The sequence below is a fragment of the Ursus maritimus genome, unplaced genomic scaffold (genome assembly GCF_017311325.1).
Source record: "Ursus maritimus isolate PB19 unplaced genomic scaffold, ASM1731132v1 scaffold_22, whole genome shotgun sequence".
NCBI lineage: Eukaryota > Metazoa > Chordata > Mammalia > Carnivora > Ursidae > Ursus > Ursus maritimus.
In genome coordinates, this window is record NW_024424675.1 from 33332958 (window position 1) to 33353209 (window position 20252).

At 44.8% G+C, this 20252-nt stretch overlaps 1 protein-coding gene across 1 annotated transcript; it reads left to right on the top strand.

Moving 5' to 3' along the window:
- Positions 1-12285: 12285 nt before the first annotated feature.
- WFDC10A (WAP four-disulfide core domain 10A) lies at positions 12286-13974 on the top strand. Its single transcript, XM_040638680.1, has 2 exons — positions 12286-12599; positions 13506-13974. The coding sequence occupies exons 1-2, from the start codon at positions 12509-12511 to the stop codon at positions 13676-13678; spliced, it is 264 nt and encodes an 87-aa protein (XP_040494614.1). The 5' UTR covers positions 12286-12508; the 3' UTR covers positions 13679-13974.
- Positions 13975-20252: the final 6278 nt, after the last annotated feature.

The following is a 20252-nucleotide window of genomic DNA, read 5'->3' on the forward strand; positions in this document are numbered from 1 at the left end:
TTTTAATAATAATTTTTTTATTATGTATGCTTATGTCACCATAGAAGTACATCCTTAGTTTTTCATGTTAGTGTTCCCATGATTCATTATGGTGTGCGTAAACTTACAGCGCCCATGCAATACGTGTCCTCCTTAAACCTACCACCGGCCCTAACCTTCAACTCCCCACCCCTTCCCTCTGAAGCCCTCAGTCTGTTTCCCAGAGTCCAAAGTCTCTCATGGTTCATTCCCTTTCTTCTGTTTATCCCTCCTTCTTTCTTCCCTTTCTTCTCCTACCGATCTCCTGCATTTCTTATGTTCCATAAATGGTGAAACCATATGATAATTGTCTTTCTCCTGCTTGACTCATTTTCACTAACATAATCTCCTCCAGTCCTATCCATGTTTCCGCAAATGCTGGGTATCGTTCTTTCTGGATATGGCTTGAGTAATCGCTATTGTATTTATGGACCATCTTCTTAATCCCGTCATCTGTTGAAGGGCATTCTCGCTCCTTCCACAATTTCGCTTATTTGGACAATGCTGCATGAACATTGGGGTGCAATGAGCTCACTTCTCTCACCTAACTGTATCATAACAACGCTTTTCAACAACATCCAACCTCCCACCTTCTCATTGACGCCTGATGGCTCACTTCTCAGACGCAGATTAGTTCTTTGGTTAATAGCTGGCTTTGTGCAGTCCTCATCCGGACTGCGCTGAATCGGGACATATCCTCCAGGCAGTTTGGTTTCCTCTTCTTCCTAATGAAGTAGAGATACTTACTAGTTAGCCATTCCTTTCTAGCTTTGCGTGTTGAATGCTTATTTACTGTTTTTCTTCTCTGTTCTCTTTCCTGCGACGTAATTTTTTTCCTCGCACATCATTTCTTTTTTTTTTAAGATTTTATTTATTTATTTGACGAGAGAGAAGACGGAGCAGAGAGTGAGAAGCACTACATAGCAGGGGGATGGGAGAGAGGAGAAGCAGGCTCATGTGGAGAGTTGAGCATGTGGCAGGTACCATCCCATGAACTGCAGGATCACTGGCCCTGAGCCGAAGGCAGCGTCACTTAACAACTGAGGCCACCTTGGTGGGCACCCCTCTGCCACAAACGGGTTTTAAGTGTAAGCAGAGGTAAAGAGGATAACCATGCTCCATGTCTCAGGCCCGCACCTTACTTCCTGACCTGAGGTGCTAAAGGGGCTTTGCAGATGTGATGAAGGGCAGGGACTTTGAGATGGGGAGCCAGGTGGGAATCTCTAAAGGTAACCAAGAGTCCTTAAGTAGGGAATCTCCCTGGCTGCAGTGGGTTAAAGAGCAGCAGAAGCTAAGAGCTGAAGCATGAGGACCCACCTGGCGCCTTGCTGGCTCTGAGGATGGAGGAATGGAGCCCACGCCAAAGCATGTGAGTGGCCTCTAGAAGCTGAAAACGCCCTCAGCTGACAGCCGTAAGGAAACGGAGACCCTCAGTCTTAGGTCTTGAAGGAACTGAATTTCTGCCAACACCGGAGGCTGAACACACACATGGATCCTTCCCTCTAGAGGAAACACTAAAAGGAGCACAGCCCTGCTGACACCTTCACTGGAAGGCATGAGACCCGCGGTGGTGACTTCTCGGACCTACGTGGAACTGTGAGATAATAATTTGTGTGGTTTAAGCTCCTAAATTCATGGTGACTTGGTACAACAGCAATAGAAAACAAAAATCGTAATCAAATACCCTGTTTAACTGGTGATCCCATTTCTCTAAAAGTTAGGATTTCCTAAACTACATCTGGGTGTTTCAGTTTTTCCTAACTCACTCCTCCGGGGTTCTCCTTCCTGGGCCGACTGCTCAGACGCTTATACCTTTTGCAGTGACTAGATCCGCTTCTTAGGTTATTTAGCTTTATTCCTAATTCAAGGTTTATGGTTTGAGGTCCATACTTGCAGAGCCAAGGTGAGTTCTCGTCACTTTTAAACACAAGACAAACACTGAAAACAACTTTTCTCTCTCTCAACGAGCAAATAATAGCTTTCAAAACTGTTGTGGCTCCTCAGATCCATGACCACGACTTGTCCTCCCTGGTTTATTTTGTGATCCCTTTTCCCTGGGAAATAAACCACAGCTTCATGTCCTAATTTCATGGTCAAAGTGCTTGTTGGAAAACAAGGACTTGCAGAAAAAGAAAAACAATAACTCGATTAATACTTTTTAAAATGCTGCACCATAGTGCCATTTTTATTATTAAGGTCATTGGTGAGTCTTTCTCCTCCAGTTTTGAGCAATATCATATTCCCCATTTTCCTCTAGTTTGGCTGTGGCTGGAATTTTCTTTACTTCCGATTTAACGTTTAACCTGGGTTCGGGCCGTTGAATGTCATTCTCGAGTGAGGGCATATTTAATATCTTGCTTAGACCTTTGTAGGTCATGACGTGACGATCTTGAATGAAACTTCATGTCAAGGGTGATGGAGCAAAAAGGTGAAGGCACCTGGGTCTTCCTTATGGTTTTGTGTTGTCCCTTAAACTTGTTCTGGATCCCTACTACCTGACTCTTCCACGTGAGCAAAGATTGACCTGCCTTATTTAAGCCACTATTTTCTTTGTTGCTGCTGTCATCAATGAAGCTGAAATGTATCCAGCCACAGTGGTATTAATGTAGAATGGAGGCATAAGAAGTCTCTACTTACTTCCTGCTTCCTCGGGTACCTCTCAGGAAGCTCCATGGCATGTATGTTACCAAAAACGAGGTCGTTAACAAAGAGGGAGAGGTAGGATCTAGGAAAAGGGCTCCTAATCCAAAAGAGTATGAAGTGCTAATTCATGATGATGGTGAAGGGAAGTCCCCAGGCTGCTGGGTATGGCCCCTGGGTTTTACGCGCTGGTGCAGAGGCTGAGGACATTCTGAGCCCCCACAGAGAGGAAAAGCAACTACTTCCAGGATGCTTAGGATGAGCGGTTTCATCTTAGGGGTGCACTCCCTCTTTGGCTCTTACCTCTCTTACTACCGCTGTGCTCCCATTTCTGTCCCAAGTAGAAAGAGAAATAGAAGAGGTGACCAAAAGTGTACACATCTGATATTCTGGATTGTCAAGGAACTAACGGTCCCTCTTAAATGACATCCTTTTCGAATGCCCCGGATGAACTGAATACAATGCCTTCTGGATGTTCAAAGGGAGGAAAAATAGGAGAAGATGTCTTTAAATAAGAAAAGTCAAAAATCAAAAAAAAAAAAAAAGAAAAAAAAAAGAAAGTAAAAAACTCCAAAAGCAAGCAACTGCTCACCTAGGGCAACACATCTCTCTCCCTTCCACCTCTCACAGACCACAGATTTAGACAGTTCTTACAACAGGTAACTTCTTCAAGCTCAGAGCTTCACCTGGCGCTGCTGTTTCTTAAAACTAACTGGCTTTCAAGGGTCACACCGTATGCCAAAGAGGCAGAACTTGGCCTGGGCAATATTTTGCTCCTTCATAGGAGACATCGAAGCTGGATGAGGGAAATACCCATTTGTAAGGGTGTCTTTCTTTCTGTAAGTGGTCTTAGAGAGGATCACTTTCAACCTCTAGAAACTCTTTATCAATGGAGCCTCGTAGCAGAAATCTGCATAACCTATACCATGTGTTCACTGTGCCCTCCTGGTTGACCTTGCATAACTGGCTCCCCTTCCTTTCCACATCTTTTTGTCTTTTAGCTGAAGATGGTATTTAAGAAGATGGCTTAGACGATTTGGGGCAGGCCTCGGTTTTCCTGGTCCCGTCCCATGTATAGTGGGAGATACACATGTTAGTAGTTTCTGCTTGTTTTTCTCCTGCTAATCTGCTTCTTCATTTAGGGTCTCAGCCAGGAACCCAGAAGCTAGAGGAAAATTGCTTTTTCTTCCCTATAAATCCAGGTTCCTCAAGTGGACAGGTTCCTCTTCCTGGTCCTTTCCCCGGGTCCCTAACCTCTTGTTCTTCTCTACTTTTGGTCAGAAGGAATAACCACTTTCACCTCAATCGAGCCCGGAGTGCTCCTTATCCCTGAAGGTTAAGACAAAAACCCCACTCCTGAAGGATCGTTTACCTGAGCCCCTGAGTCCTTGCCTCTTCCTTACTCAGAGCTTCTAGGGCACGGACCAGTGTTCCCTTAAGTCTTAATCCCCTTTGCCTGGCACTGGTCTTTGCTGTATCCCATTCTGGAACCTTCCATGGGGTCTTCAGTTGGTAAGTGTGACGTGCTGACTCATCCCATCTAAATGAAAATACCCTTTCTCAGGAAGAGGTAGATATGAATACACTGTAGGACTTTATAATCTTCTCATCCAAGGGAAGTTATATTCTTTTTAAATGATCTTCAAGATAAACTGATGGTAGAAAATGCAGATACAATCTAGGGAACAGGATGGTGCATTGGAAAGCCTGCCTGGCAGGAGTAGCATCTCAGGGTATGAATTGGAATTACCCAGGTAACACTACCAGGCAGACAAAACAGGTGGGAGTGAGAGGATATGGAGACTGCAGAAGTGAGGGAATCGTTCTGGGCTCCAGAGTTGACCCGAGGGCAGTGGAATGCCTCTTAATGACACAGGGAGGTGCTTGTTCCATTGGAGAGTGAGGCGGAGGCCAGGGTCTTGGGTCTTGCTGAGGAGTTTGGCTTTGCAAAGTATACTGTTCGTGAGAACGCCATGAGTTCACCAAATCCTGCTTTCTGCCGACCTTGGGCATACAGCTAGATTGTATTTCCCTGTCCTTTGCAAAGAAGGGGACCCCATGGCTCTATTTATGGCAAATAGAATGTGGATGGAAACAGAGCTCCACTTCTAGGCCTGGCCATTAAAACCCTTCTGTAGGAGCCTCCATGCTGCCCTTCTTCTCCCATCTGCTGGCTGGATGCAGTGGAGGCCCTGGGAGATGATGGAGTTATAGACAGAAGGATGCAGGGTCCTTGAACCACGCATGGCATGGGGGTTGTTCACCGACCATCGGCAGTGAAATGTATTGTGAATGAGAATAAACTTTCACTCTGTTTACTGAGGTTTTTATAAATCTCTGCATTTTTGCCAGGGCTATGAGTCTACTGACTAATATATAGGTCTAACAGGGAAGGCAGAGTTGGGCACCTATTCCCATGGTGGGATGGGAACATCTATTGGTTGTTGTGAAACGAGCAATATAAGAAAGGAGTATGAAACAATGCCTAGCCCTCAGGTTGGTTATCAGTTTATTTGGCAGACACTTGAGCCTTCTCAGGATAGAGAGATCAAGGGGAGAATGGAAGGGTCTTTGGCCAGGGCAAGTGAACATCCCAATAGGGAGCCAGGTAGGACTCTTCTTACTTCTTAGACTACATAGTCATCCTCTAGCCCGTACTAGTGGTGGGCCAGCTAGAACCTAGGGGTTTAGCATGGATTTAAAGGATTCTCTGGAAGAGACAAGTCAAGTGGTTAAAAGTCAGGGACTCCTGGGAACCTCCATTTCCAAACTTAATAGGACCCTGGTGCCTGTCCAAGGGAACAGGAATTCTTTTCTCTAAGATCACTAGTTACCCATTTTAAGCAATTTCTCCCAAGAGATTTGGCAATTGGGCAGATAGGTGGAGACCGGGTCTCTTTGGGTCTGCCTGAGACAAGGGGCCAATGGAGACGTCAGACCAAGGAGGCAATAGTCAGGGCCTTGGACAAAAGAGGGATGAACAAACTGATGGGTGACCCTTTGGGGGAACCGAATGAAAGCAAAGGAAGGAAAGTGGAGCCTCCCCACCCCAACATTGGTGTCTTGCGTTTTTTGCCCTAAATGGCAGCTAGGTGTGGAGATAGAAGGACCTTGCCTTATGCTGCCTGTTTGTTTGACCAGGATTTGGATGAATCTGTCCCATGTCACAGCTTCTGAGTGAGGGTGACCAGTAGGGAGGAAGCATGTCCATGCCCAACCCTCCCACTCTAACCAACTCACTTATTGTCCAAGGAGACGTTTCCACAAAAGGTCCAGCAGCATGTATGACTGGGAGATAAACACTCTTGTAATTTTTTTTATTTTTATTTTTTATTATACTATGTTAGTCACCATACAGTACATCCCTGGTTTCTGATGTAAAGTTCGATGCTTCATTAGTTGTGTATAACACCCAGTGCACCATGCAATACGTGACCTCCTTACTACCCATCACCAGTCTATCCCATTCCCCCACCCAAGCAAAAGAGCCTCCCTCTGCACTGTCCAATAGGGTAGACTCTACCCACATGTGATGATTTTAATGAAATTTAAAATTTAGCTTCTAGTCATTTCAAGCCTTCGACAGCCACATGTAACTAGTGGCTATTATATTGGACAGCTCAGACATACAACATTTCCATCATCCCTGAAAGTTCTAGTGAACAACGCTGCTCTAGAAGAATCAACCAAAATTCCTCTGTTCAAATGCATGTGTCCTGCTAGAGGTCATTTAAAAGGGGCAAAATTCTTCAAAGGGGGCTTTGAAACCTTATTCTCCTTTCAGAAGAAGTGAAATTTAGAAGCTGGAAAAATGTAAGTTTTAGGCATGTGAATCTTTGACACATCGACTTTGAGCAGGTTGGATTTAGGAGACCTGAGGAGAAGAACAAGAAAAGGAGATCATGGAGAGAAAGCAAAGGAGAGAAGCTTTTAAAATGTAAAAGATCAGGTGTTGGGGGGCTTCCATCTTACATGCTTACAGCTGTTCTCCAACTTTCTCCATTCAGAACCGTGTCCCTGGCAGCCTGGCTTGGTGAAGGAAAACTGCCAAGTGAAGGTATTGAGACTTCATTTACTATTGGGCGATATCTACCAAAGGATATAACCTAATTGGTGAAGCTCCAGGCCTAGGGTGAACTATCTCTGAGGAGCATGGTAGGGTGCCAGAAATCCTATAAATCACTCACATAGTTTGTCCCAGAAAGCCAGGTTGAGGTGGCAGGATACCCAGTTCTTGAGCCTGGCTCAGAGTGCTCTTGTGATCCTCTGAAGGTAGCCGTGCATAGCAAGGCCGATGAACAAAGCAGATGCTCTGTCATCCACTTACAGGTGGGATACGACGTAGAAGGTAGCTGGGTGATGGTGAGCATGCACTGGGGTGGGCTGGATTCCTGTGGCACTTACACGGCCTTTGCACAAAGAAGGAGGAAGACTGGTGCACACTGACAGAAACACAGTAAATCCAAAGCCATGGGTTCCATGAAGCTATTTATTTATACCTAAAAATATCATTCTAGATCTAAGTGCTCCAGAACTTTGAGATTTGTTCAATGAAAAAAAAAAAAGGCCTTACTCAGTCCGGTTTTCTAAGCAAGTTCCTTACTTGCTCTTAAAGAGTTAGGATCCTGGGGTTGATAATCTCTTTCTTTGCACATCTCAGGTGCACTAACTGAGCCAGAGGAGAGAAATATAATCATGCCCAGGCTGCGAACTACTCACATACAGAAAGCTGAGTGAATTCTTTGGTTATCTTGACCTAGAGTGTAGGACAATGACAAGGCCCCTAGGCATCACAAAGACACAGGAGGACTGCTGCCCTCAGAATTCAGGATCCTGGGCTTTCCAGATAATGTTAAAGAGGAGAAAGTATTGGACTTAGAGTCAGGAATACTAGTATCTTGTTTCATGTCTGCCCCTTTTACCTGTGGAATCTCAGACAGGAATGTCCCCTCTCAGTTTTCTTATTGGAACACCAGAGACAATCATCTCCATCTCACAGGAATAGTGTTGACACCGCTTGGGCAGGGAACTCATCCAAGTAAGCCACAAATTAAAACTCATACCTCCAGACCCTTACCCACACTCACCTCTCAAGGTGTTGAGTTGAGTGTGTGCTGTAACTGGCTGACAGCTCTTTTATGTGGCCTCTTCTTACTTGAGGAGTGGGAGAAGAGGTCGTGGTCTGGAACCAGGGGCAGAGGAGCAGAAAAACAAAGTTCAAAGGCCTAGAACTTAATGGTGATTTGGATTGTGGAAGGTCTGTAAGTTCTGCCCAGGAACTACATGGTTTTTTGTTTGTTTTATAATAATTTTTTATTATGTTATTCACCATACAGTACATCCCTAGTTTTTGATGTAAAGTTCCATGATTCATTTCTTGGGTATAACACCCAGTGCACCATGCAATATTTTCCCTCCTTAATACCCATCACCGGCCTATCCCATCCCTCACCCCTCCCTCCCCTCTGAAGCCCTCAGTTTGTTTCCCAGGAACTACATGTTGACCATGTCACAGACTCTTTCCTTTGATACTCTCCCATTCCAAAGTATTGGGTTTTCTTTGATCTGAGCAGTATGTCCTCCTAACTAGGAGGAACACTTTGTACCTTATCACAGTCCTGGCCACCCAAACAGACCCAAGTCTAGAGTCTTTATCTGATGCATTTGAGTCTACCCACAGGTGGGCAGTGAAGGGCAGTCTGTCTATTTGCCTTGGACTTGTTCTGTGCCAATAAGGTCCCACCCAATACTTTCTCTGTATTGGTTCTCTTTTGCTAATTAAAGCATAACACCATCTCCCACCAAATGCCCTGGGGGTTTTATGTGGATAAAAAGAGACTGAATAGGAAGGACTTTAGGAAAGACACATGACCATCTAGTAAATGAGGGAAGTGAAGTGATGGAATCTAGCACCCACATCTTGGCACAAATTTGTGAGTTGAGGGCTGGGGGGATTTTCCCACCAAATATCAGAGAAAAGCTACCATACCCATGATTTGGAGCTTATCAGAAAAAAAGAAGAGTCAAATGGGCAAGGGCCAAGGCTGCCAAGGAGCAGACCTCCTTCCTCCAAACTCTATGTCCAGGAAGATTTCATACACTGACTGGAGACGCCCATGTACAAGTGACTTTTCCCAGGATGCGTCAGATGCATTGAACAGTGGGAAATGTACGTCAGGATTCTGGGGTTTGGCTGAGGAGAGTGGACTGTATAGAGACAAAAGGCAGAATTTGGGGACCTGGGTACAAAGGTGTGGGAGCAAACGGAAGGGAACTTTGCAAGTGGTGCCACACCTAAAATGATTGACTTGTGGATTCCCAAGTCCTCACTTTCTATGGCTGGAAAATGACGTTCCATGCAGGGCAATCACAGCCCTGCCCTGCATCTGGCCCAGGTGTTGGGGTTCCTTAGTGGTCTGTTTGAGGAGCACAGTCACTGTAAGTGCCAAGGAGGTTCCTCCCAGGATTCCTGCCACACTTGGCTCTGGATCATTCAGACTGGTCTGCAATAAAGCTATGAAGAATTTGGAAAGCAGCAGACCTTTGCTCTTGCTTTTGTTCTCTATATTTTATATACATACACAGACATATACACACATATGTATAGATATATATGCACATATACATAGATACACAGACATGTATGCATATATACATATAAACAGAACTGCATATATACACACATATACATATGTATATATACATGTACATATATATGGATATAGATTTATGTATACATACATACAAATTATTGTGTATATACATGCATTATTTTATGTGATTATATGTATCCATATCCATATATATATATATATATATATATATATATATATATATATATATAAACACTACCTGCTCATGTATTTTTGATTCATAATGTGCCTGTGTTTTCTTCTAGAACTGTAAGGTCCCCATTCCTGAGCTCTCCAGAAATCCTGGTGATTCCTTAGTCCACAGGTCTTCACAGTTTTTAAGAAAGATTTATCTATTAATCTGAGAGAGAAGGAGAGAGAGAGAGAAAGAGAGTGAGCAGGGGGAGGGCCAGAGGGAGAGGGAAAGAACCCCAAGCAGACTTCCTGCTGAGCCTGGAGCCCAGGTGGGGCTCTATCACAGGACCCCAATATTATGACACAAGCAAAACCAAGAGTCCAATGCTCAACTTACAGAGCCACTGAGGCACCCTGGTATTTACATTTTTTAATTGAAACATAATTGACATACAACTTGGTAGTTTCAAGTATACATTCAATATTTATATAGTGAAATGATCATCACAATAAATCTAGCTAGCATTCATAACCACACAATTACACAATTTCTTCCCTGTGACAGGAGCTTTTAAGACCTACTCTCTTAGCAACATTTCTTTAAAAAAAAAATTTTTTTTAATATATTTATTTGAGACAGAGAGGGCCTACATGAGGAGGGAGAGGGAGAAGCAGACTCCCCACTGAGCAGGGAGCCCAACAATGGGGGGAGGGGCGCTCCAAACCCTGAGATCATGACTTGAACTGAAGTCAGATGATTAACCAACTGAGCCACCCAGGCACCCCAGCAACTTTTCAATATAGAATACAGTATTGTTTACTACAGTCACCAAGCTATACAGTACATCCCCAGTACTTATTTGTATTATAACTTACAATTTATAAATATTTTATTTATCTTGTACCTTTTGACCCCCCTCACCCATTTTCCTCACACCCTACCTGCCTCCTCTGGCAACCCCCAAACTATTCTTTGTATGTATGAGCTTGGGCTGTCTTTGTTTTCTGGCCACATATACATGAGATCATACAGTATTTGCATTTGTAAAGGGATCCAATTTCCAAAGGAAAAATGGCTGATGATGGAAATTTAAGCATCCCTTAGGAATCCTTTTTTGGATAGGGAGGTCTGTACAGTTGACCACAGGTTAAAGAGTGAGGATCATGTGTCTCTGGGTAAAACTATCCCACCCCAAAAACACTGAAAGAGGAGACAGTTTGTGGAGATCTGTCCACAGTCACAAGGGTAAACAAGGAGGCAGGGGAGAAGGAAAGGCTGAGGGGTGCCCCCCAAGGGAGTAGGTGGTAAAGCCTGTCAACAGGAAGAAATAACTTAAGTTGAAGGACAAGGTAGAGTAATTGACTCTGACCTCACACAACAGGAAAAGTTTCCCAACTAAGGATTCACCTCCTCACTCGATAAAACCAGAACAAACTCCCCACATTTTCTGATCTTTCAGAGTAGAGGTAGTTCACTTGAAATGGCTGTTTTGAGTCCCTATATCTACTCCTGGCTCTGCCACCAATCCACGTGGAGTTGGCGGATCTGCTTGGGTAAGTATGCAAATCCCCCCGACTTCTGGACCAAAAGTTTTTCTTCTAAGAGTTCAATTCCTAGGCCAGGTCTTAATACCCAGCATAAACCAAGAGCTAAGAGAGTTCTTCTGGTCCCTGGGGCTTGCTTTGTGAGGTTGGGAAACAAGATTGGAGAGAAGACAAATGTATCACATTGAGCACCTACCGTTGCCAGGTACTATGAAGGTGTTTGTAGATATCCTATTTCATCTTCACCATGGAGGTGCCAAGAATTGATGAGTGAACTAAATCTATAGAGGTCATAGGACTGTCCCGGTGTTATGACACTGGTGAATATTGGGGTCAGAATTCAACTCCTCATCTGCTTTAGGACAAAACCTGTGAACATTCTTCTGCTACTCAAATATTTATAGACAATAGAGGGCTCATTCCTACCCATTATTTCCCCACGTGGTGCCTTACAAGCTTTGGGGAAATTGACACTCATCCTCTGTTGACTTAAACATGATTTAAACATGTTTAATTACAAAACCAGTTCTCTGCCCCCCCATATATATTTATATATAGGTATAGATACACATGCATACATGTGTGTATTTATTTACTTATACTTAATATACCTACTTAACTCTTACACCCATAAATTCCACCTCTCTTATATTAATCTAAAAAATGAAAGACTTATGGTTGAAAATGCTCAACAGAGGGACACCTGGGTGACTGCTTGAGTGACTCAGTCAGTTAAGCATCTGCGTTCGGTTCAGGTCATGATCCCAGAGTCCTGGGATCAAGCCTCGCATCTGGCTCCTTGCTCAGCAGGGAGTCTGCTTCTCCCTCTGCCTGCTGCTCCCCCTGCCTTTGAGCTCTTGCCCTTTCTCTCTGACAAATAAATAAATAAAAACTTTTAAAAATGCTCAATATAATATATTGTCTAGATAATAATGCAAATGCTTGACAATAGGCATTTATTTATTTTAAGTGAGACGTATGTAACCATGGAAAACCACACTGTGAAATATTTACCTCATTAATTGAGTAGGACAAGATGGGTAACAATAGGTGGGTGATTCCAAATGTGAGAAGACAATAGATTATTTATATTAAATCTGCAAAAAAAATAGAATGGTAATAAGAAGAGACACGTGTTAATTCTCTGCAGTTAGATTATCATAATTTTTTAAAATTTTACTTTTCTCTTTTTCTGTAAATTACCTTATAATTAGAAAGTGTACTGTATGGTGACTAACATAATTTAATAAAAATATTATTATAATAAAAAAAATCTAACTCCTCTCCCCATCCTAAAAAAAAAAAAAAAAAGAAAGTAGGAAAAAATTGTTTACAAAGGAGAAGGTTAGTCCTGTGAGAGCAGGAATCCTCTGCAGAAGGCCTAGTCCCACAGAGAACAGGCTGTGGTAAGGGCAGGCTAAGGGGAGGAAACAGGCCTCCTTGTTTGGTCAGTGGAAGCAGGGAGGAGCCCAGGATAACCACCCAGCTCTCCAGGGAAGTCTGTGCCAGACCGAGCGCTCTCCACTCTGCTCAGAGTCATGCCAGCCCAGGCTCTGTTGCTCATCCTCTTCCTCTGTGTGCTGCTGCCGCAGGCCCAGGGAGGGCACCGGAGCCTGAAGATGATGCAGAGTAGGTGATGGACTAGGGGACAGGGAGGGGGAGGGGGCCAGGAGCGGCTGTGTGCCTTCTGAGGAGGACCTGGGAATTGGAACTTTAAGCACATCCTGCTCAGACCACAGCATTATGAAGACTCTGGGTCCTCCCAAACCGTGGCCCTCTGGCCCTTTTACTCAGTCCTGGGAACAGTGATGGGGGTGGAGGGAAAGCCTACATCTTTTGATTCTCTGTTCCAAATACCCAGACACAAACAGTACATACAGTAGTGAAAGATACATCATGGGCTGAGAATCACATGGGAAAAACCAAACAACTGTTCTTAGATTTCTGCACACACGTGACACGTCACATCCAGAAATGTTGGTGGAAGAGGTGTAGAATGAAAGGACCTTGGGAAAGCAGATTTTGGGGTACACAGGGTCAAGTCAAAGTTATCATCAGAGAAACCAGGATGGTGGCAGTGGAAGGGAAATAGTGCGAGTGGTATTTTCTGGGAAGAGGCAAGGGCCCTGGAGAAAGTGACAGGGACAGGAGAGAGGGGGCAGAGTGGGAAGTCCTCTTCCTCTCTGGACCCTGCAAGTTCTGGAGAGTGGGGAGGGTCTGCAGGGTGTCTCAGTCTCTGCTGAGTTCTCAGAGTGTACACTCTATGGGGTGCATCACCAAGGCCATGATCAACGTGGAAGACAGGGTCCTGGTTGCAGAGTATACAGAGGGCCCTGGAAGGCCAGGTATTGAGATTTGTTGGGGGAAAATTGGGGGATGTAGGATTTAAGATACTACCCGTCACCAGGATTGGGTAAAGGGCAGAAAGTGAGTTCCCTGAAAAGTCCAAGAGTGTCATGTGTCGATCTGGGTTCTGTTGTTTTCGGGAGAGGCTTTAAGCAGGAGAGGAGTACTCTCAAGGGATCTGGTTGCACTGACCCTGCTCTTGCTCTGTTTCAGAAATAGAGCTGATCAAGGAAATCAAGGTTTGTGAAAAGCATACCAGCATATATATGTGCAGACGCCCCTGTGAATATCATCAAGATTGTCAAGCAAATAACATATGCTGTTCAACCTTCTGCGGGAATATTTGCATGAGCCTGCAGTGAGTGGGTGAGGGAGCTGGGCTGTTCCCCCAAACCTCTATTCACACCAAGGCATGAGGACCTCAGAACCCAGGCAAGAGGATATCAACAGGAATGCACCCTTCCACCAGTCTGAACCGTTTGTTCCTGTCAAATAAACCAGAACAAATGTCCACAGATCTGCGTATTTTACTCCCAGTGTTTGTGATCACTGAGGACCCAGTGCAGAGTGCTCCCTTCTCTAGATCCAGGTGTCTGATCTCTCTCCTCTTGTCATTCTTCTCTATTCTCTCTCCCATTGGCCCTGCACCCCTGCCAGATTCCCGAGGCCCAGCCTCATTGTTGATCTGCTCACCGAACCAGTACTCCCAGGGCAGAAACTGTCCATGTGTGGTATCTTCCAGTGCTAACCAGAACATTCCTCAGCCTGGGGTCAGAAGGGTCAAGTTAAACATAAGGCAGGTGGAGGCTAGACCCTGGTCACAGAGTAGGAGACCCCCAGGGAGGCCTCTTCTTAAATTTGACCCACCCCCATCCCATTCTTCCCATTTTCCTTGTGAGTTTCAGATTACTGTCCTTTTACAATGAAGAAAACCAATCGGAGGGAAGTGAAGTGACATGCTCAAGGCAAAAGAGAGTGAGAGGTCATGATGTGGCTTGAGGAGGATGTTTGTCTGGACCTCCTGTTTGCTCACAGCTCTTCCACTATGGGAAGACCATGGGCATGGAAGTGAATGCCTACACTAACATCTAGTGTTACACTCTAGTCCAGTGCTTCCTGCTGGGCATCAGTAAAGGATTGCCCAGGGGAGGAAACCTGTCTCTCTTGAGCCAGAGCCTCTGGCCCACCTTAGAAGCATCTCAGGGCTCCTAGTATCAGAGGAGATTCTTTACCTCTCCTAAAGGGCTTCCTTTGGAGCAGGAAAGTTTAGGAAAGAGATTATGATCAACCAGTAGCACAGCCATCATGAGACACAGGTGGGTGGTAAGGGCATGCTCTGCAGGAGTGCTTCCTCACATAGCCTGACTCTGCAAGCATCTTCCCAGTGCTTGGCCATGCCCCAAACACCCTGGGAGAGACTATTAAGAGAGGCAAGGTTACCTGCCAGAGCCCACATAGGGAGTGACCTCCCATGTCTACGATCAGTGCTCCCTACCATGTGGGTACACCATGCTGCCAACTGACCTAGTCCTTGCCCCTGGCATGAGCCCCTCAACCATGAATTCTACTGGACCTGCTGGTCTTCTCCATCGTGATAACTGGTGGCCTGGCCTGTGTTCCACAGAGCTCTCTGGACACTCCACCCTGCCCCAGTGGACTCAGAGGCTACACCTAGAATGCTTCAACTGGGAGGAGTGCTTGCCTGGCCAGCACTCCATGTTCTGTCCTATGGAACAGTTGTGTGCCTCTATGGTAGGTCGAGTGGAAGATTGGGGACCCCTGCAAGGCCTTGACTCTCATGGAGGCATAGGAGGGAGTAAATGTGAATTCTGCCATGACCTGGGTGTCCAAAAAGCCAAGTTCCAGCATGCAGAGAATTGTTGATCAGGCTGGTCTGTCTGACAAACACATGGCCTACGGCTGTCATGGCTTCTGCAGTGATTGTTCTCTCCTCATGCTCCAGCCATGCTCCTTCTCTATGTCAGTGCAGATGGCAGGACTCTAGAAGTACCTTGCGCATCTCATACACCATGATGATGGTCAACTCCTGCTGCATTTCCATCCTTTGGGTGCCCCCCACGCTCACAAGTGGGTCCATAGTGATGCCTTCACCCACAAAGTGTGTCCCACCACCGTCTCCTGGTAGTAGTCTGTGTCATAACAAACCCAGGGTGCCTAGTTAAGGAGCTATAGGAAGTTCTGGAATGCAAGGGTTGGGTTTAGGTGCCAAGTGCAAGACCTACCACCAAGAAATGCCCATTGGCCCAAATATAATTAGAATAGGCATAACATGCAGGATTCGAGGAAAGCTCTATCCCGAGGCAGTTGTTTCTAAGCCTAAAATCTACCATTAAAATTACATTCTCTGGGAGTGCATACCCAACAGTGAGTGTAGTGTCTGTGCAGTGTCTTAACTTGGGAAGTGTTCACTCCCTGGAAAGCATTAGTGAGTGGGTGTGAGAAGGTAGAAGAATCTACATGAGAGGACACCATGTGTCTAAATTCTAAGGATATTCTGGGTCACTGTTGCTGGGTATATGGTGGTCCCTTTTTATGTGGATTCAGGTTTTTTTAATTGATGGAACGGTTTCTTGGATTTTAGTTTTTAATATTGGTAACTTGTTTTCTTTTCAAAAACTCCAATATTATTTATTTATTTACATTTTCTTTCTCCTATTTCTTTATTAATCTTTATCTCTCTCATTGTTTTTACTTTTGCATTTTATTTGTGATCTCTTATATTTTTTCATTCTTTTTCTCAATACCTCTTACAGTTCATTTGAATTTATTCTGTCTTGAAATCTTTTAACAATCTTAATTTCTGGGACACCTGGGTGGTGCAGTCGTTAAGCGTCTGCCTTCGGCTCAGGGTGTGATCCCGGCGTTCTGGGATCGAGTCCCACATCGGGATCCTCCACTGGGAGTCTGCTTCTTCCTTTCCCACTCCCCTGCTGTGTTCCCTCTCTCGCTGGCTGTCTCTCTGTCACATAAAAAAATAAAATCTTTTTTAAAAAAATCTTAATTTCTGAGATGACCTTTAACTTCTTTGGTTTTTGTATGTTCTGTCTACCTCTTATTTCATGTTTTCCTGGATTTTTTGCTACATATATGCTGAGTTTCTAAATTTCTGATTCAAGGTATTCTTTTCATCTGTCAAAACCTTTGTTTACAGATATTTATTTAATTAAAGTTGCAGGTTTTGTATTACCCTTCTCTTCCTGACAAGATGTTTCTGGTGGGAGAATTTTTTTTTCTGTAGATATAATTCAGTTCCCATTCATTCTGTTTTCTTTAATTCATTCTGTTGTTTTTAGTGTTGGTACACAGTGTTCCTCCTAGCTTAGAAGGCCATCCTGCTCATATCAAAGAAAATACAATACTTTGGAAAGGGAGAGTATCAAAGGAAAGAGTCTGTGACATGGTCAACATGTAGTTCCTGGGCAGAACTTACAGATCTGCCACAACCCAAATCACCATTAAGTTTAAGGCCTTTGAACTTTGTGTCTCTGCTCCTCTGCCCCTGGTTCCAGACCACGACCTCTGCTCCCCCTCCCCAAGTAAGACGAGGCCACATGAAAGAGCTGTCAGCCAGTTATAGCACACACTCAACTCAACACCTTGAGAGATAAGTGTGGGTAAGGGTCTGGAGGTATGAGTTTTAATTTGTGGCTTACTTGGATGAGTTCCCTGCCCAAGCGGTGTCAACACTATTCCTGTGAGATGGAGATGATTGTCTCTGGTGTTCCAATAAGAAAACTGAGACAGAGGGGACATTCCTGTCTGAGGTTCCACAGGTAAAAGGGGCAGACATGAAACAAGATACCAGTATTCCTGACTCTAAGTCCAATGCTTTCTCCTCTTTAACATTATCTGGAAAGCCCAGGATTCTGAATTCTGAGGGCAGCAGTCCTTCTGTGTCTTTGTGATGCCTAGGGGCCTTGTCATTGTCCTACACTCTAGGTCAAGATAACCAAAGAATTCACTCAGCTTTCTGTATGTGAGTAGTTCGCAGCCTGGGCATGATTATATTTCTCTCTTCTGGCTCAGTTAGTGCACCTGAGATGTGCAAAGAAAGAGATTATCAACCCCAGGATCCTAACTCTTTAAGAGCAAGTAAGGAACTTGCTTAGAAAACCGGACTGAGTAAGGCCTTTTTTTTTTTTCATTGAACAAATCTCAAAGTTCTGGAGCACTTAGATCTAGAATGATATTTTTAGGTATAAATAAATAGCTTCATGGAACCCATGGCTTTGGATTTACTGTGTTTCTGTCAGTGTGCACCAGTCTTCCTCCTTCTTTGTGCAAAGGCCGTGTAAGTGCCACAGGAATCCAGCCCACCCCAGTGCATGCTCACCATCACCCAGCTACCTTCTACGTCGTATCCCACCTGTAAGTGGATGACAGAGCATCTGCTTTGTTCATCAGCCTTGTTATGCACGGCTGCCTTCAGAGGATCACAAGAGCACTCTGAGCCAGGCTCAAGAACTGGGTATCCTGCCACCTCAACCTGGCTTTCTGGGACAAACTATGTGAGTGATTTATAGGATTTCTGGCACCCTACCATGCTCCTCAGAGATAGTTCACCCTAGGCCTGGAGCTTCACCAATTAGGTTATATCCTTTGGTAGATATCGCCCAATAGTAAATGAAGTCTCAATACCTTCACTTGGCAGTTTTCCTTCACCAAGCCAGGCTGCCAGGGACACGGTTCTGAATGGAGAAAGTTGGAGAACAGCTGTAAGCATGTAAGATGGAAGCCCCCCAACACCTGATCTTTTACATTTTAAAAGCTTCTCTCCTTTGCTTTCTCTCCATGATCTCCTTTTCTTGTTCTTCTCCTCAGGTCTCCTAAATCCAACCTGCTCAAAGTCGATGTGTCAAAGATTCACATGCCTAAAACTTACATTTTTCCAGCTTCTAAATTTCACTTCTTCTGAAAGGAGAATAAGGTTTCAAAGCCCCCTTTGAAGAATTTTGCCCCTTTTAAATGACCTCTAGCAGGACACATGCATTTGAACAGAGGAATTTTGGTTGATTCTTCTAGAGCAGCGTTGTTCACTAGAACTTTCAGGGATGATGGAAATGTTGTATGTCTGAGCTGTCCAATATAATAGCCACTAGTTACATGTGGCTGTCGAAGGCTTGAAATGACTAGAAGCTAAATTTTAAATTTCATTAAAATCATCACATGTGGGTAGAGTCTACCCTATTGGACAGTGCAGAGGGAGGCTCTTTTGCTTGGGTGGGGGAATGGGATAGACTGGTGATGGGTAGTAAGGAGGTCACGTATTGCATGGTGCACTGGGTGTTATACACAACTAATGAAGCATCGAACTTTACATCAGAAACCAGGGATGTACTGTATGGTGACTAACATAGTATAATAAAAAATAAAAATAAAAAAAATTACAAGAGTGTTTATCTCCCAGTCATACATGCTGCTGGACCTTTTGTGGAAACGTCTCCTTGGACAATAAGTGAGTTGGTTAGAGTGGGAGGGTTGGGCATGGACATGCTTCCTCCCTACTGGTCACCCTCACTCAGAAGCTGTGACATGGGACAGATTCATCCAAATCCTGGTCAAACAAACAGGCAGCATAAGGTCCTTCTATCTCCACACCTAGCTGCCATTTAGGGCAAAAAACGCAACGCAACAATGTTGGGGTGGGGAGGCTCCACTTTCCTTCCTTTGCTTTCATTCGGTTCCCCCAAAGGGTCACCCATCAGTTTGTTCATCCCTCTTTTGTCCAAGGCCCTGACTATTGCCTCCTTGGTCTGACGTCTCCATTGGCCCCTTGTCTCAGGCAGACCCAAAGAGACCCGGTCTCCACCTATCTGCCCAATTGCCAAATCTCTTGGGAGAAATTGCTTAAAATGGGTAACTAGTGATCTTAGAGAAAAGAATTCCTGTTCCCTTGGACAGGCACCAGGGTCCTATTAAGTTTGGAAATGGAGATTCCCAGGAGTCCCTGACTTTTAACCACTTGACTTGTCTCTTCCAGAGAATCCTTTAAATCCATGCTAAACCCCTAGGTTCTAGCTGGCCCACCACTAGTACGGGCTAGAGGATGACTATGTAGTCTAAGAAGTAAGAAGAGTCCTACCTGGCTCCCTATTGGGATGTTCACTTGCCCTGGCCAAAGACCCTTCCATTCTCCCCTTGATCTCTCTATCCTGAGAAGGCTCAAGTGTCTGCCAAATAAACTGATAACCAACCTGAGGGCTAGGCATTGTTTCATACTCCTTTCTTATATTGCTCGTTTCACAACAACCAATAGATGTTCCCATCCCACCATGGGAATAGGTGCCCAACTCTGCCTTCCCTGTTAGACCTATATATTAGTCAGTAGACTCATAGCCCTGGCAAAAATGCAGAGATTTATAAAAACCTCAGTAAACAGAGTGAAAGTTTATTCTCATTCACAATACATTTCACTGCCGATGGTCGGTGAACAACCCCCATGCCATGCGTGGTTCAAGGACCCTGCATCCTTCTGTCTATAACTCCATCATCTCCCAGGGCCTCCACTGCATCCAGCCAGCAGATGGGAGAAGAAGGGCAGCACAGAGGCTCCTACAGAAGGGTTTTAATAGCCAGGCCTAGAAGTGGAGCTGTTTCCATCCACATTCTATTTGCCATAATGTAGCCATAGGGTCCCCTTCTTTGCAAAGGAAACAGGGAAATACAATCTAGCTGTATGCCCAAGGTCGACAGAAAGCAGGATTTGGTGAACTCATGGCAGTCTCTGAACCGTATACTTCTGCAAAGCCAAACTCCTCAGCAAGACCCAAGACCCTGGCCTCCGCCTCACTCTCCAATGGAACAAGCACCTCCCTGTCATTAGAGAAGGCATTCCTGCCCTCGGGGTGGGCACTCTGAGCCCCCAGAACGATTCCTCCTTCTGCAGTCTCCATATCCTCTCACTCCCACCTGTTT

Coding starts and splice junctions, on each gene's coding strand:
- WFDC10A (XM_040638680.1), top strand. CDS start 12,509: ATGCCAGCCCAGGCTCTGTTGCTCATCCTCTTCCTCTGTGTGCTGCTG. Junction 12,600..13,505: donor GAGCCTGAAGATGATGCAGA/GTAGGTGATGGA, acceptor TCTGGTTGCACT/GACCCTGCTCTTGCTCTGTT.